General features: G+C 40.9%; 1 protein-coding gene across 2 annotated transcripts in view; it reads right to left on the bottom strand.

Moving 5' to 3' along the window:
- The window catches only part of NXN (nucleoredoxin), a 77,938-nt gene that overhangs the window by 14,420 nt on the left and 48,442 nt on the right, over window positions 1–15,076 (bottom strand). For both annotated transcript variants that reach the window (XM_068121067.2, XM_068121068.2), the window contains exons 6-8: window positions 13,319–13,498; window positions 12,898–13,022; window positions 10,636–10,836 (exon numbers count right to left, since the gene is read on the bottom strand). In XM_068121067.2, the coding sequence (XP_067977168.1) occupies window positions 10,654–10,836; window positions 12,898–13,022; window positions 13,319–13,498 (488 nt within the window). In that variant the 3' untranslated portion in view covers window positions 10,636–10,653. The remainder of the gene's footprint in view (window positions 1–10,635; window positions 10,837–12,897; window positions 13,023–13,318; window positions 13,499–15,076) is intronic.

The following is a 15,076-nucleotide window of genomic DNA, read 5'->3' as shown; positions in this document are numbered from 1 at the left end:
CGCAAAAGCAAATAACAAATATCTTCCAAATTATGATCCAACGAAAGAGAGTTCTTACTTGATGTACTATGACGCGAACAACCTGTATGGCTGGGCAATGTCTCAGGCTCTTCCTTATGGAAAACTTAGATGGGTAAAGGAAAAAGACTACAAAAACGTTTTACAAGATGTATGTATCTCTACACAAAAAGAATTGGATGAAGAAAAAGTTGGTTATTATTTTGAAATTGATTTAAAATATCCAGAGGAACTCCATAACCTACACAAAGATCTCCCATTTGCTTGTGAGAAAGCAAGTCCAAAGAAAGAATGGTTGAGTGATTATCAACGATCGTTTGATATAGGTGAATCAACAGAAAAATTACTTACTACATTATATAACAAGAAAAATTATGTTCTACACCAAAGAAATTTGCGACAATATTTATCAAAAGGTCTAAGAGTAGAGAAGATCCATAGGGTTCTAAAGTTCAATCAAAGTCATTGGTTAAAGGGGTACATTGATTTTAATACACAAAGAAGAACAGAGTCAAAAACAGATTTTGAGAAAGACTTTTATAAATTGATGAATAATGCGGTCTTTGGTAAGACTATGGAGAATGTGAGGAAAAGACAAAATATCAGACTATCAACATCTTGGGAACAAGCATCAAAATTAATTAATAGACCGAGTTTTACTCGAGCTGAGGTCTTTACTGAGAACTTTTGTGCGATCCATTTGATTAAAGAGAGTATTGAAATGAACAAACCTATTTATATTGGAACAACAATTCTTGATTTATCAAAGTCATTAATGTATGATTACTTTTATAATAACTTGAGGAAGAAATATCAAAATGATGTTAATCTACTTTATATGGATACAGATAGTTTTATTTTGAAAATTAATACCAACGATGTTTATTCAGACATGAAAAGAGACATTAATATCTATGACACGAGTAATTACAGTCCAGAGAGTGAGTTGTTCTCTTCTAAAAATAAAAAGGTGATTGGAAAGTTCAAGGATGAATTAGGAGGAAATGTTATGAGTGAATTTGTGGGATTGAGGTCAAAGGCTTATGCTTATAAATACATTGTGAATAACGTTGAAAAGACTGATAAGAAGTTAAAAGGTGTAAAGAAAAATGTTATTAAAGAAACAATAAACTTTAAGGATTATTATAACTGTTTAACAACAAAGAAAGAAGAGTTTAGAAAGATTAATGGAATAAGAAGTTATAAACATCAATTATATTCAGAAGAGATAAATAAGAAAGCATTGGGGGCTTTTGATGATAAGAGGTTTATTTTAGAAAATGGAATTGATAGTCTCCCTTATGGTTATATAAGTATATAAGTGATAAGATATATATATAAGTGATAAGATATATATATAAGTGATAAGATATACATAAGTGATAAGATATATATAAGTGATAAGATATATATAAGTGATAAGTTAAAAAGGGGGGGGGGTTGGGGATTTTAACGGGCTACCGCCGCCTTTTTTACTATTATATAAATGATAGAACCAAGTATCAACCAGACTAAAGAGTGGAGGTGTAATCAACCTTGGTATATAAATGGAAAACATAATGAATGTGAAAAATATCAAATAGGTATAATTGAAAAGGCAACTGGTAAAAAAGTTCACAAAACAAATAAGAGAATTAATTTAAATACCGGTGAATTGGGTAAAAAAGATGGAAATATTTTTGAGTGGACGGAAAACTTTGATGGTTGTCAGGAAAATATATACTTTAATTTAAAAATGGTATGTGGCACTGGAGGCGCTCAAGCAAGAACATTGAGGGAGGTTTACCATTTTATCTTAGCTCAGTTAAAATATCTTAATAAAGAACCAAACTCAAACATATTTTTTGTTAATATATTAGATGGTGAAGAGAGTTGTAGGAGAATTAAATTATTTCCCACGCATAAACAAATATTTGTAGGGTCGTTGTTTGAGTGGGTTATATTCACCAGATGATATTAAGAGTAAAAGGTTAAAAGGTCCATGAGGTCAGAAGGATCACAGGTGTTTAAGTGGTCTAATGAATAAGGATAACATGTCAAAAGGTTAGAAGGTTCGTAAAGAACAGGGTGAGAGAAATATAGGTGTTTAGGGGCAATGAGGGAGGGAAAGAATTAATATGGAAGTGAATGGGTCAATGTTTGAGTGGGTCAAAGATTAATCTGCCAGATGATATGTAGAAGAAGGATGATAGGTCTATAAGAGAAAACAAATATTTGTAGTGTTTGAGTGGTCTAATGAACAACATTAAGGATAGGTACTACAGACAAAAGGTTCATAAAGATGAGGGTGGGAGAAATAGAGGTGTTTATGATTTTTGAAAAAGACAAGGGGGTAAATGACATTAGATAGGGATTTCCCATGTTAAACGGAGGTGTCCCAGAAGCAACATTATTACACTACTGACCTTTGTGACCTTGAAATGTCAAAACGAAGGTTACTGACCTTGAAATGATAGAAAATAATGTATAATCACTTATGAGGTTAGTTAGCTACAAAATACCGAAAATTCGGTTCGATTCCGACAACTTTGAAAATTTGACCTTTGTGACCTTGAAATGTCAAAACGAAGGTTACTGACCTTGAAATGATAGAAAATAATGTATAATCACTTATGAGGTTAGTTAGCTACAAAATACCGAAAATTCGGTTCGATTCCGACAACTTTGAAACCTTCAACGGTCAAAGGTCGAAGATTCTGAAATTTGTTGGAAAACTTGTATTTCATGATGTATGTGCTAATATAAGATCATGTACGACATTTCACCCTATCAGGAAGCAAACAATGTAATAAAACCATCAAAAATCGACTTTTCTAAATTTCGTGACCTTGTGACCTTGACCTTGGGGCGAAAATGAAAAATCGAGCTCCGTGGGGCTAGACACGTGACATTGGCCTAACCAAATATCGAAACCCCTGTCAGATTCCACCAAACCCCTCGGAGAGGATGTAGCTTGAACTCGATTACCCCCTAAAAAGACATCTTTTTCGGGCGTCGCTCCGCCCACAAAGGGTGCAATACGCCCACTCTAGGCAGGACGCAACTAGATCATGATATCAACCTCCCACCCGTTTCATCAAGATCGGATAATATCATCGGGTAGTTATGCTGCGGACAGACAGACATACACACAGACAGACACACCCATGACGAATATAGTGGTCACTTGATAACTCGTGACCCAATATTTTAAATTTCACCATATTTCCCACAGACTTGATTAAGTGAATTCACAATACAAGACCATTTCCTTATAATAGGTACCGGCAACCCATAACAGACTTTGAAAACCACATCAGTCAATTTTCAACTGCATTACCATGTAATTTACACTACAATTTCTTCCCTTCTTGGGTGTTGTGTTTGAATCCATCTTTAAATTCAATACTGAAAATAAAGGGGATAAAGTGTATCGCATCATGCCCAAGTAGGCCTAATGCCCAGTTAGACACAGGCATTAAACAAATGAAAATAATACACTTGTTTCCATCGTGAGGAGCTCTCTCCCTCGTATTCGTCTCAAAAATCTATAAACATCAGATTTAGCATTCGATGACTGTGGCATCTTCAGAATTGAAAAATTCTTGAAAACATTTCGGTTTTTGTTATTAAAAAATTTTTTTTTAATGCCGTTTAAACTTTCCTGCCCCTGTATATATATACACATGAGATATACAGTCACGTGAATAAGTAAGTACACCCCATATAAAGTTTTGACTTTTTCAACATATTTCAACATACAGCTATTTGATCTTCATTTCAACAATATTGATAGATAAAGGTGATATAATATAACAAATATCATGAAACATTTACATTTTGTAGTCCATTGTATAATTTAAATAAACATAAATGCAAATTTCGCATGTGGAAAAAGTAAGTACACCCTTGGCTCTAATAGGTGGTATTGCCCCCTTTGGCAGAAACAACCTCAAATAGGCGTTTCTTATAACTGTCTACCAGTCTCTGACATCGACTGGGAGAAATTTTTGCCCACTCCTCCCTGCAGAATTCTTTCAGCTGTGCGATGTTTGAGGGTTTTCTTGCATGCACCGCTCGTTTCAAATCCCCCCACAACATCTCGATGGGATTTAGATCTGGGCTTTGACTTGGCCATTCCTGAACCCTCCATTTCTTTCTTTTCAGCCATTACTTGGTGGATTTACTGGTATGTTTAGGGTCATTGTCATGTTGCAAGGTCCACCTTCGGTTGAGCTTCAACTTTCCGACAGATGGCTTCACATTATCCTCAAGCACCCTCTGGTACAATGAAGAATTCATAGTGAATTATATGATGGTGAGTTGCCCAGGCCCTGATGCAGCAAAGCTGCCCCAAACCATAATATTTCCACCACCATGCTTCACGGTTGGTATCAGGTTCTTGTGGTCAAATGCTGTCTTTGGTTTTCGCCAAACATGTCTTCTGGAACTGTGGCCAAATAGCTCTACCTTTGACTCATCTGTCCAGAGCACATTGTTGCAGAAGTGCTGGTCTTTGCCTAGGTGTTCATTTGCAAACTTTAGTCTTGCCCTGATGTTCTTTCTGGACAGCAAAGGTTTCCTCCTGGCACACCTCCCATGTAGATCAAATTTGTGCAGCCTCTTTCTAATGGTAGACTCGTGCACTTTGACATCAACAGTGGCAAGAGCTACCTGTAGGTCCCGTGATGACATTCTGGGGTTCTTAGAGACTTCTTTCAGCATCTTGTGGTCTGCTCTCGGGCTGAACTTGCTGGGGCGGCCTGGCCTGAACAAGTTGGCAGTTGTTTGGAATCTTCTCCACTTGTAGATGATCTTCCGGACAGTCGAATGATTGATTTCAAGTTGTTTGGAGATCTTTTTAAATCCCTTCCCAGACTCGTAGGCATCTATAACCTTCTTTCTGAAGGCCTCAGAGAGCTCTGTTGATCTAGGCATGGTGACGCCGCACACTTCAACAACAAAGAGCAAACCAAACGAAATGTCTGAGGTTTAAATAAGACAGGTTCCTCCAAGATCCTCTCTAACGATGTTCTAATCATTTGCACCTGAGCTGGTGCACCTGATTCTAATTTTAGGTATTTGAAGTAGTGATAAATGTATGGGTGTACTTACTTTTTCCACATGCGAAATTTGCATTTATGTTTATTTAAATTATACAATGGACTACAAAATGTAAATGTTTCATGATATTTGTTATATTATATCACCTTTATCTATCAATATTGTTGAAATGAAGATCAAATAGCTGTATGTTGAAATATGTTGAAAAAGTCAAAACTTTACATGGGGTGTACTTACTTTTTCACGTGACTGTACAGGTAGTGGGCAAAATAATGGGAACACCAATGTAAAAACACTTAATGGGACGTTGGGAATTCTGTACCATTGTGTACTTGGAGTCCACCATTGTCTGGAATTCTGCAGGAGGGATGCGGCACCATTCTTCCACGAGAAAGTCGATCAACTCACACCTGTTTGATGGAGGTGGAAAACGCTGTCTCAGGCATTGCTCCAGAATATCCCAGAAATCCTCGATTCGGTTCAGATCTGATGACTGATGACTGACCATGACATATGGATAACATCGGTGTCATGCTGATCAAACCATTGGGCGACCGCACATGCTCCATGGATGGGGGCATTGACATCCAGGAAGACAACCCTCCTGGCAAGAAAGAAATGCTGCAACATGGGGTGAAGACGATCACTCACGACCATCAAGTGGTCATTTTTCCACACGCACAGTTTGAAACAGGAACTCGGCTACAGTTTGAAACAGCAAAGGGCTGACATTGTGTCGCTTTTCATGGTTGCTTTATGAAGCTTTCTTTGGCTAGAAGAGCATGGTCGGAGTGAATTTATTTATAATCCTCGGCACTTGGGGTAATTGATTAGGTGACAGCAATTACTTTGATTATTCCCTCAAATTACGGATGAGAGATGTGATTGGGTCTTGTTACATATATGTTAATTGTAATTGGCATTGCACGTGGTATTTGCTTGAGAACCTTTTTTTCTTCTTTTTTTTCCCCCCATAGTTTCCCCAGCTTCAAGACCACGAATGTTGAAAAATGTATTTCATTTTGATAGTTATTGGTGTTTATCTTACAGTAGTATACAATGTATTGACATATATATATATAACCAGCAGAAGTACCCGGCATTGCCGGGCGGGGAAGGGGAGGGGGAAGGGAAGGGGAGGGGGAGGGGGAAGGGGAGGGGAGGGGAACGGGGGGGAGGGGAGGAGAGGGGGGGAGGGGAGAAGAGGGGGGGAGGGGAGAAGAGGGGGGGAGGGGAGAAGAGGGGGAGGGAGGGGAAGAGGGGGAGGGAGGGGAAGAGGGGGAGAGGGAGGAGGGAAAGGGAGGGGGAGGGAGGAGGGAAAGGGAGGGGGAGGGGGAAGGAGGGATGGGGAAGGGAGGGGAAGGGGGAGGAGGGAAAGGGAGGGGTAGGGGGGAAAGGGAGGGGTAGGGGGGAAAGGGAGGGGGAGGGGAATGGAATGGGGGGAGGGAAGAAGAGGGGGGAGGGGAGAAGAGGGGGGAGGTGGGAGGGGAAGGGGAGGGGGAGGAAGAGGGGGAGAGGGAGGGGGAAGGGGGAGGGGTAGGGGGAAAGGGAGGGGGAAGGGGGAGGAGGGAAGGGAAGGGGAGGGGGATGGGGGGGAGGGGGAGGGGAGAAGAGGGGGGAGGGGAGGGGATAAGAGGGGGGAGGGAGGGGGAAGGGGTAGGGGGGGAGGGAAGGGTAGGGGGGAAGGGAAGGGTAGGGGGGAGAAAGGGAGGGGGAGGGGGAGGGAGTGGGAGGAGGGAAGGGGAGGGGAGGGATATAGATGGTTCCTGGCAATTGATCACATCCACAAATGATGTAATCCACACAATTTATGTACTTACATAACGTTAATAGGAATACATGGCCGTGTAGATTGGAAATACAGTTTGTTTGAAATACAGTTTGTGTCATCTTCTGTCTCTCGCTGTCTGGCCCTCGCCAGACGTTGTTGATTGGCGTTTAGACGTGCTGTTCTCTCATCTTCTGTCTCTTGCAGTCTGAATCTAGAGACACGTTCTTGATTGGCTTGTCGATGGTGAAAAGTATCTTCATCGGTTTCATTGAGTCTCCGATCAGCGATTTTCCTTGCTCGGGAGGTTGAACGCGACAAAAATATTTTCTTCGGTGCCATTGCCTTTATCACAGTCAGTCTTCGTCAAGATTGCAACTCTGCGTCGTGTCGTGGGCGTGGCCAACGTGGCCTCATGCTCCCAGGTGATTGGCTAACTCGAGCTCGAGCGAGCCATAATGCGCTATGTTATGGCAAAAAATATGGATCTGAAGATGAAAGAAAAAAAACCTATGTGGTGTGAATGGCAATGTTCCTCGCTGAAATGTGAAAAAACGCAATCGCTTTTCGCTCTGAATTACATGCGAAGGCGTAACTGTGACTTTATGGCGGCAAGGTTGGAACATCACGTGATCGCTCTGAGCGAATCAGCGCGCTGCTCTGCCACCGGCTCAGATTCTGTGTATAATATTGCTCGCTGAAATGCGCTGAGGTGAAAATATGGTAAAAAAATATTATGAAATGTTTTTTTTTAGGTCGGCCATGTTCTTCCCAGGCTCAATGGCCATGTCTATGCCAAATATCAAGCACATGAGCCTCTCCGTTTAGGAGTCTATCGGTAACATATTACACACACACACACACACACACACACACACACACACACACACACACACACACACACACACACACACACACACACACACACACACACACACACACACACACACACACACACAAACTGTGTTTTATATATATAGATAATTCGATTGATTCGTTATTTCCATTGGAAATTATATCTCTGCCAAAACCATGGGGTGTGTTAAAGTTTAAACCCAAAAGTTAGTAAAATAAAAAAGATATCTTGTGCTTATCAAGGTTAATTCTACAATTATTAGCAACCTGGAACGAAGTTCAGGGGAGCTCATGCGATGGTGCGTCATCCGTCCGTCCGTAAACACTTGAAACTTCTTCTCCGAAACCGCTGAACGGAGTGTGACCAAATTTGGCACAAATTATATTTGTTGTGTTGTGACTAAAGTTTGTTCACGGCTTTAAAAAAAATCGGGGTCTAAGGGGTCTGCCGGGGGTCAAAGTGGATTCAGGTTTGACCCCCAAAATAGGTATTTGCTTTCTTCTCTGAAACGACACATACGATTTCGATGAAACTTCACAACCTTCATCACCAGTGATGTACCAATGTTTGTTCATGGCATTTAAAAAAAGTCTGCCCCTTTGGGGATCTACGGGGGTGGGGGGGGGGGGTTGCCCCCAAAAATAGGTATTTGCTTTTTTTTCTCAGAACCTACAAACAATTTTGTTGAAACTTCACCACAACCTTCATCATCCGTGATGTACCAATGCTTGTTCAAGGCATTGGAAAAATTGGGGTCTGAGAAGGTGCATGGGGTGAGAGGGGGCGTGGGAGGGTGGGGGAGGGGGGGGAGGGAAGGGTTACCCACTAAATCGGTATTTTTTTTGTTTGTTTAAAGTCTTATGATTATTTTAAAAAAAATTTAAAAACCTTTAGAGGCCATTTTTCCCCGCAAAGCGGGGGTTGGCCTTTTTCGGGGACCGTGGTTGTTGTTGTTTTTTGGTCCCCTTTTTGAAGCAATGTTTTACGGCCGGATGCCCTTCCTGCCGCCAACCCTGTTTGTCGCATTTTACGACAAGCAGGGAATTACCAGTGAACTATGATTATGTTAATATGAATCTACATGTTGCCCTGTCTTCTAGCAACCATTGAAATTGGTTTAAAATACCTTTAGTTAGTGTAGTATACTGTTTATTCTAGCAGGTGAGCGCCAGGGGTATTGCCCCTATGTTTTCTTTCTTTCTAATGACAAGGTCTATCCATTCCAACAGTGAAAATTAGAAGATGAAACCAATTTTGATTGCCGATACCTATTTTGAATGGGATCAATTATGCAATGGACAGCATCACTAGTTGCTCCCAACATTTCTCTTTGAAATAAGGCAGACTGTTTTTCCAAGTCGTATTTAACTTCTCGTGACGGTTGTGTGTGTGTGTGTGTGTGTGTGTGTGTGTGTGTGTGTGTGTGTGTGTGTGTGTGTGTGTGTGATTCTGCAAGTGCTATTGTTCTACAATGGCAAAACATACATGCATAGAAATACCAAGAAATAAAAGCTGGTCTTCTGTACTCTTGCCACATATTCATCTTTTGATGTCAAATCCTAATTTCTTGAGTAAATAGCAATAATACCAAATTTGGCTTCACGTCACACATTTTGACCTCCAATACTTATGGAGGGCACTATATATATATATATATATATATATATATATATATACTATATATATATATATATATATATATATATATATATATATATATATATATATATATATATATATATATATATGAGAGTGGTTCAAATTTGACCTGTACTTTTGCTTATAAAAGGCAGCCTATTGCCTGTACGGGCTGGCAGGATGGCCTTGCCGTACGTACACTCGCCTGGGTTTGAATGTCCACCCAGCTATAAACTCATCCCAGTGTTTAACAGGCAGGGTAATCCATCAATGAGTGTTCCTTCCCACAGATGGACATTAAACTGAGCATCTCCTCTGCTGGAATTAGTTGGTGAATGTTAAAGATCCCACGGCGTCCTTCACGAAGAGTAGGTGAGCTATTGCCGGCACCATGGCCAAATTCCAAATTCCTGTCCTAACTACTAATGGGAAGGCAACAAGCCACCCATCATAACCCTCGTAAAGAAACTGATTCAGCAGCACCAATGCTCTCCAACAAGGTATGGTACAGCAGAATCAGAAGAATTTATGCAAGTTAATCGTTTTTGAAGGAATTTGTATTGGTATGATTGGTAACCAATTCCTATGATAGTGTTTCTTGCTCTGATGCATGTGCTGAAAATCAATATGGTGGCAAGTGAGATAACAAAGGGTGGTTGAGCAAATAATTATTCAATCTCTGGTCAACAGACAATTGGCTGAACTGTATGGTGATGATCGCTCATCTTGGACATCCATATTGAAGAACAAGTTTGGGGTGAGAAGCATTTGCAGAACGAGGCTATTACGAAGGATATAGTGCACGGGCTATGTACACTTCCGAAACAATTTTACACCAAAGGCATACGAAAGCTTCAATTCATATTGCACAAGATTGCCTTACACTCCTATCCTCCCCCAGCTCCTTCTTTAGCCATCTTATCCACCCCCTGCGTTCTCCCCTTCTCCTTACCTGCACCGCGTGTCTCTTGCCCATCTCTGTTTATTTTGTCCCTCGGCCCTGCTTTTCGCATTTCCCCCTAATCTTTCCACTGTTCCTTTTGTTTTGTTGCGTCCTGATCCGTTCCATGTTCTAGCTCTTCCACAAGCCTGGACTCTGTATCCAAAAAAAGAAATGTCCAAAGTTGGGGAATACCTTAAAAAGTAATGCAAGTATCGCTTTTGTAATCATACATACAAGCCTGAGAATGAGGAGAAACAAAAGTTCAGGTCAAGTTTTTGAAGCATTCTTCCTGCAGTGGAATTCTACTTTTAAGTTGGAAAGTTGCTCTCGAGTGGCTAAAATAAAAGGTATATTAAAATCGAAATTTGCCTCATTTTGGCTTGCGACTCAGATGGGCTCGGCTTCAAGACGACCCTGCAGGTAATCTTGCAGGAACTCTTGCACGACAGATGGTGACAGTTCCTCGGCATCCTTTACAAACTTGGCTCTCGCTGGCACATCCAAGATGGCGAGCAAGGGTGCACAGTCGGGCAACGACGTGAAGTCCCGGATGGAGTCTGCCATGTCGTCCTGTGGGCAAAGCGTTGTTAAATAACTATATAAGGATCCAAATCGATGACATATATAAATATATAAATGTTCACGTATATAAATAAAGTTGTTTGGCATTAGGCCAGGCACGAGGAGATGCAAGACGTTTCATAAGCTGTCGGGCAAGTGTGTGATCGCATTTGACGATATTTTCATCTTCTCAGCACGATTTGTGACTCATTTCATACATCGACTCTCTTGAGACTATGGTAATATGTCACGGGATAACTCTGCCATTCTGGGTGCCCCTTTGATTGCTGGATTCTTTGAGATCCGATGCATTGATCGGCAGCCTGGAACCACTCCCTGGTGATGCACATCAAGATTGTTGAAATGTGGTTAGAAGATCAAGACGATAATCTCAAATGATGGCAGCAACATCTGTAACCTTGTCTGTTGACTGCTGTGTATAATCCCACACGCACCAAGGCGTTCGCAGACGAAGGAGTGACACAGCAAGGCAGTAAGAAGCACTCATATAAGAGGGTAATAACACGGTAACTGCCACCAAGGAGTCAGATAAGAAAGCACAGGAACTGAAAAACGAAGGAGTGCTGTCTCAAAGGGCAAAGGCATCAATAGCCTTTGCCAGCAGATTCAACAACTGGAGTCCGAGGAGTCTGCTTACCCTGCTGAAGATTGCAAATGACGAGACGAACCTGGAAAATAAATCCACCGTGGCTATGGATCAAGCACCGTCATTGTGTAGTTAAAGTTTTCAATGCACAGAACATTTGGAATTAGTTGGTTGCATCATTAACCTATTGCTATCGGCCCAATGCAGTCAGCAAGAACATAGGTACAACAATGATTTAACAAGTAATTGATTCTCATTCTCTACCGTGTCCAATTTCCTTTAATTGGAACCTGCAGTTCAGCAGTACTTTGGCAAATTGTATGGAATCTCATCCCAAGTGTGTATGCCCACATAGGAGGTAATTATTTTTTAGTCTGTCTATCTGTTTGTCTGCCAGTCAAACAAAACTGAAAATCATTCCAAACAGGAAACTTACTGTTTTAGCGACGTCATAAAGGGCACAAACAACAGGCACGAAGAACTAATGTAACGTGTTAAATCAGGTGGTGTAAAAGACTGTGCATCAACGGCGGTAAACCAATTTTTTTTTTTATACAGCCTTTAAAATATTTTTTTTTACATTTAATCATATACTTAAACACTGTAGAACAAAAATCACCTTCTTGGCACTTCCCAAAACCTACAGTTTAGCGGTACAGCACTTGGACAAAATGTTACACCATTTTACACCATCTCGACCAATCAAATTTGCTGCTTGCACTCTCTGCATTGGGGAATATCGAGACTCAGCAAAAATCGCAGCCTGTAGGACATATAGATTGTGATCTGAAACACAAAGCGAGAGTTTTAAAAGACCCTCCCCATGTCCTTTTTCTCAAGGCAGGGTGTTCTATGAACTCTCTAGTTTTGAAAGAATGTTGACTGTATTATTGCACAGCAAACACAGAACAGGAATGAAAATTATTCGTACCACTGTAAAGCCGATGAGATGAGCCGAGGAAAGCTCAATCCTCGGCGATTTTGAGGTTAATGGAGTTTCATTAAAGCACAAAGGAATCATGGAGGTTGTTAGATGCTCTTGTTGAAGAGAACATTAGTGAGCTGTGAGTAACGCAATAATAAGTTGTGCAAATAGTATTCTATTGTGGAAGACAAATCACGCAAGGTAATAGCATATTCGAAAACAGTTGGGGAGCAAAAGTATTCATAAATATTTTATACACAACACAATCCATTATAAAAAAAAAAATAACCACCTTTAGAGGCCATTTTTCCCCGCAAGCGGGGGTTGGCCTTTTTCGGGAACCGTGGTTGTTGTTGTTTTTTTGCTTTTTTTGCAAATCCATTGCTTTACAAAAATTAATAAATAAATAAAACCTTCGCAACATTGCTTCTGCTTTGCACAAACCACCGCTTTACAAAATAAGTAACTACATAACACAAGTTTGTCGGTGTATTTTTTATATTTTAGGTTCGTGTTGTCATGCCCCAAACGTACGTACCTCGCCAGCATAAAAGAAGTGCAGTGGCTGTTCTTCCCCATTCGCTTTGGATTCCGCTACAATCTTTTCTGCGATTGGCTGCAGCATTTGCCTCACTGGCCCCAGCTCTTCATCTTCATTGGAATCTTTGGACCAATAAGAAACCTGGTCATTTAGAACCCATATTGACCAATCCACAAACCGATTACTTCCAACTCCTACAGGCAAAGCCAAAATCTGCCTAACTTTTCACAACTATGGACCAATCGAAAACCAGGTTACTTGCCACTCGTATGGACCATCGAATGATCTTGTTTACCTAACGCTGGGATGGTCAAATGAACAGAAATAAAAGTCAAAGGTTGGAGTTTTAAGGTTGTGCTCACAAGGTTTTGATGAAGCAGAGGTGAAGGACAAACAATAAGCAGGAAGACAAGCTTACCAACAAAGAGAACAAGGGCCGGCTCTTGATTCAGTAGCTCTGCATTGGTGGGACTCAACTGCGATAGCGCCGCAGGCTCCCATGGAAAGCGAAGACCCAAACGATCATCGAGCAGGGCGACCCGACCCGTCGAGGTGATTAGATGGCCCCCTGGGTCCAATAGGATAAGGCTTGGGATGCCTGCCATAAATATGGGACGTTCTCAATCGAATAAATATTTCACCATTCTTTCACATAAAAAGTAGAAAATAGAATTTGACGCACATGTGTTGACCGACACATGCTTCCACCCATGTTAGAGGTCTAACCAATGTTACGTTTGATCTCAATTAAAAGTCATGAGAAATTTAAGGTCATATGAGAGATAGGGTGCGAGAGATAAAAGAGATATGAAGACAAGAGAAAACAGATATAGTCAGGGCCCTTAGGGATATTTTGGGGCCGTTTGGTTCAAATTCTTCCAAAAGCACCAAATTTGGCCCAGATGTTGCCCATGCCATACTCTTTCGATTTTTGAGGGGCGTCCCGCCCCCCCCCCCGGGGGGCCCCATATTGGCGAAATACTAAATGGCCGCCACTCGGATTAGAGGAAAATCAGTTAAATAACCAAAAGGGTTGGAAACATGTATGATACCACTTTTCAGGGGTTTTCGAGGTCGAGGAATCCAATTATGATGTTATTTTGATGATTCGAGGTCAAGGTCAACCCTCAAGGTCATCTTAAAGGTCATTTTTGAGTCAAACATGTCGGTTTTTGAGTTTTTTGTCAAGATTTACGCGAGGTTCACCATTTTATGTTTCTGGGTTGGGTAATCGAACTCTGACCTTATTTTTGACAATTAGAGGAAATATTTACATGTCTATTTCCTAATTTTCAGGCATATGCAGTTCATCAGTCTAATTACAAAGGAACGGATTTTGATGTTTTATGAACTGTATGCCATATCCTTGTGTTTAATTTTTGTGCGATCATGATCCGGGTTCATGTATACATGATTGTATACATGTCATAAATATGACGTCATAGGTCATGTGACCTGGCGGCCATATTGGATTTTATGAAAACCTTAAAAATGGATCCCTGCCTTCATTTTTCGATCGATTCATTTTGAACTTTGACCACTTATAGTACGCCGTGTGATTGGATGCATATCCTAATTATGACGTCATAGGTCAGGTGACATGGCGGGATGGACCGGTATGGTCCCCGGATCATACCGCCCTTGGCGCCCGTCAAAAATCGAAAAAGTATGGCATGGGCAACATCTGTGCCAAATTTGATGCTTTTGGAAGAATTTGAACCAAAATATCCCTCAGGGCCCTGACTAATATGAAGAGAGAAAACATCAGATGTTTCTAACTCAAGTTATTGTCTGTAAAACGATTTTCAAAGGGCACATGACCTTTGTGACCTGTTGAACCCAAAATTTAATCAGTTCCTCTTTGTATCACAGTCCATACTTGTGGCAGGTTTGGTTGAAAGATCTTCTGTGGTTCACAAGTTATTGTGTTAACAGAGATTTTCAATTGAAGGTCACATGATCATGGACCTTTGACCATTTGACCGAAACGGGATGGTGCTGAGGACCTCGACTGAGGACCCGTCAGTGAGGCACACTTGTGACCAGGTGTTATGAAATTATATATATATACATATATTAGTGCTGGGCAATAATCGCGATTGGGCGATAATTGTGCTTTCGATTTACTATCACGATAAAGATAATGCAGATTCATTATCAGGATAGGTGCTGCGCA

This window comes from Myxine glutinosa, chromosome 6 (genome assembly GCF_964187855.1).
Source record: "Myxine glutinosa chromosome 6, kmMyxGlut1.1, whole genome shotgun sequence".
Taxonomy (NCBI): domain Eukaryota; kingdom Metazoa; phylum Chordata; class Myxini; order Myxiniformes; family Myxinidae; genus Myxine; species Myxine glutinosa.
This window is presented reverse-complemented; position numbering and strand designations above follow the sequence as displayed.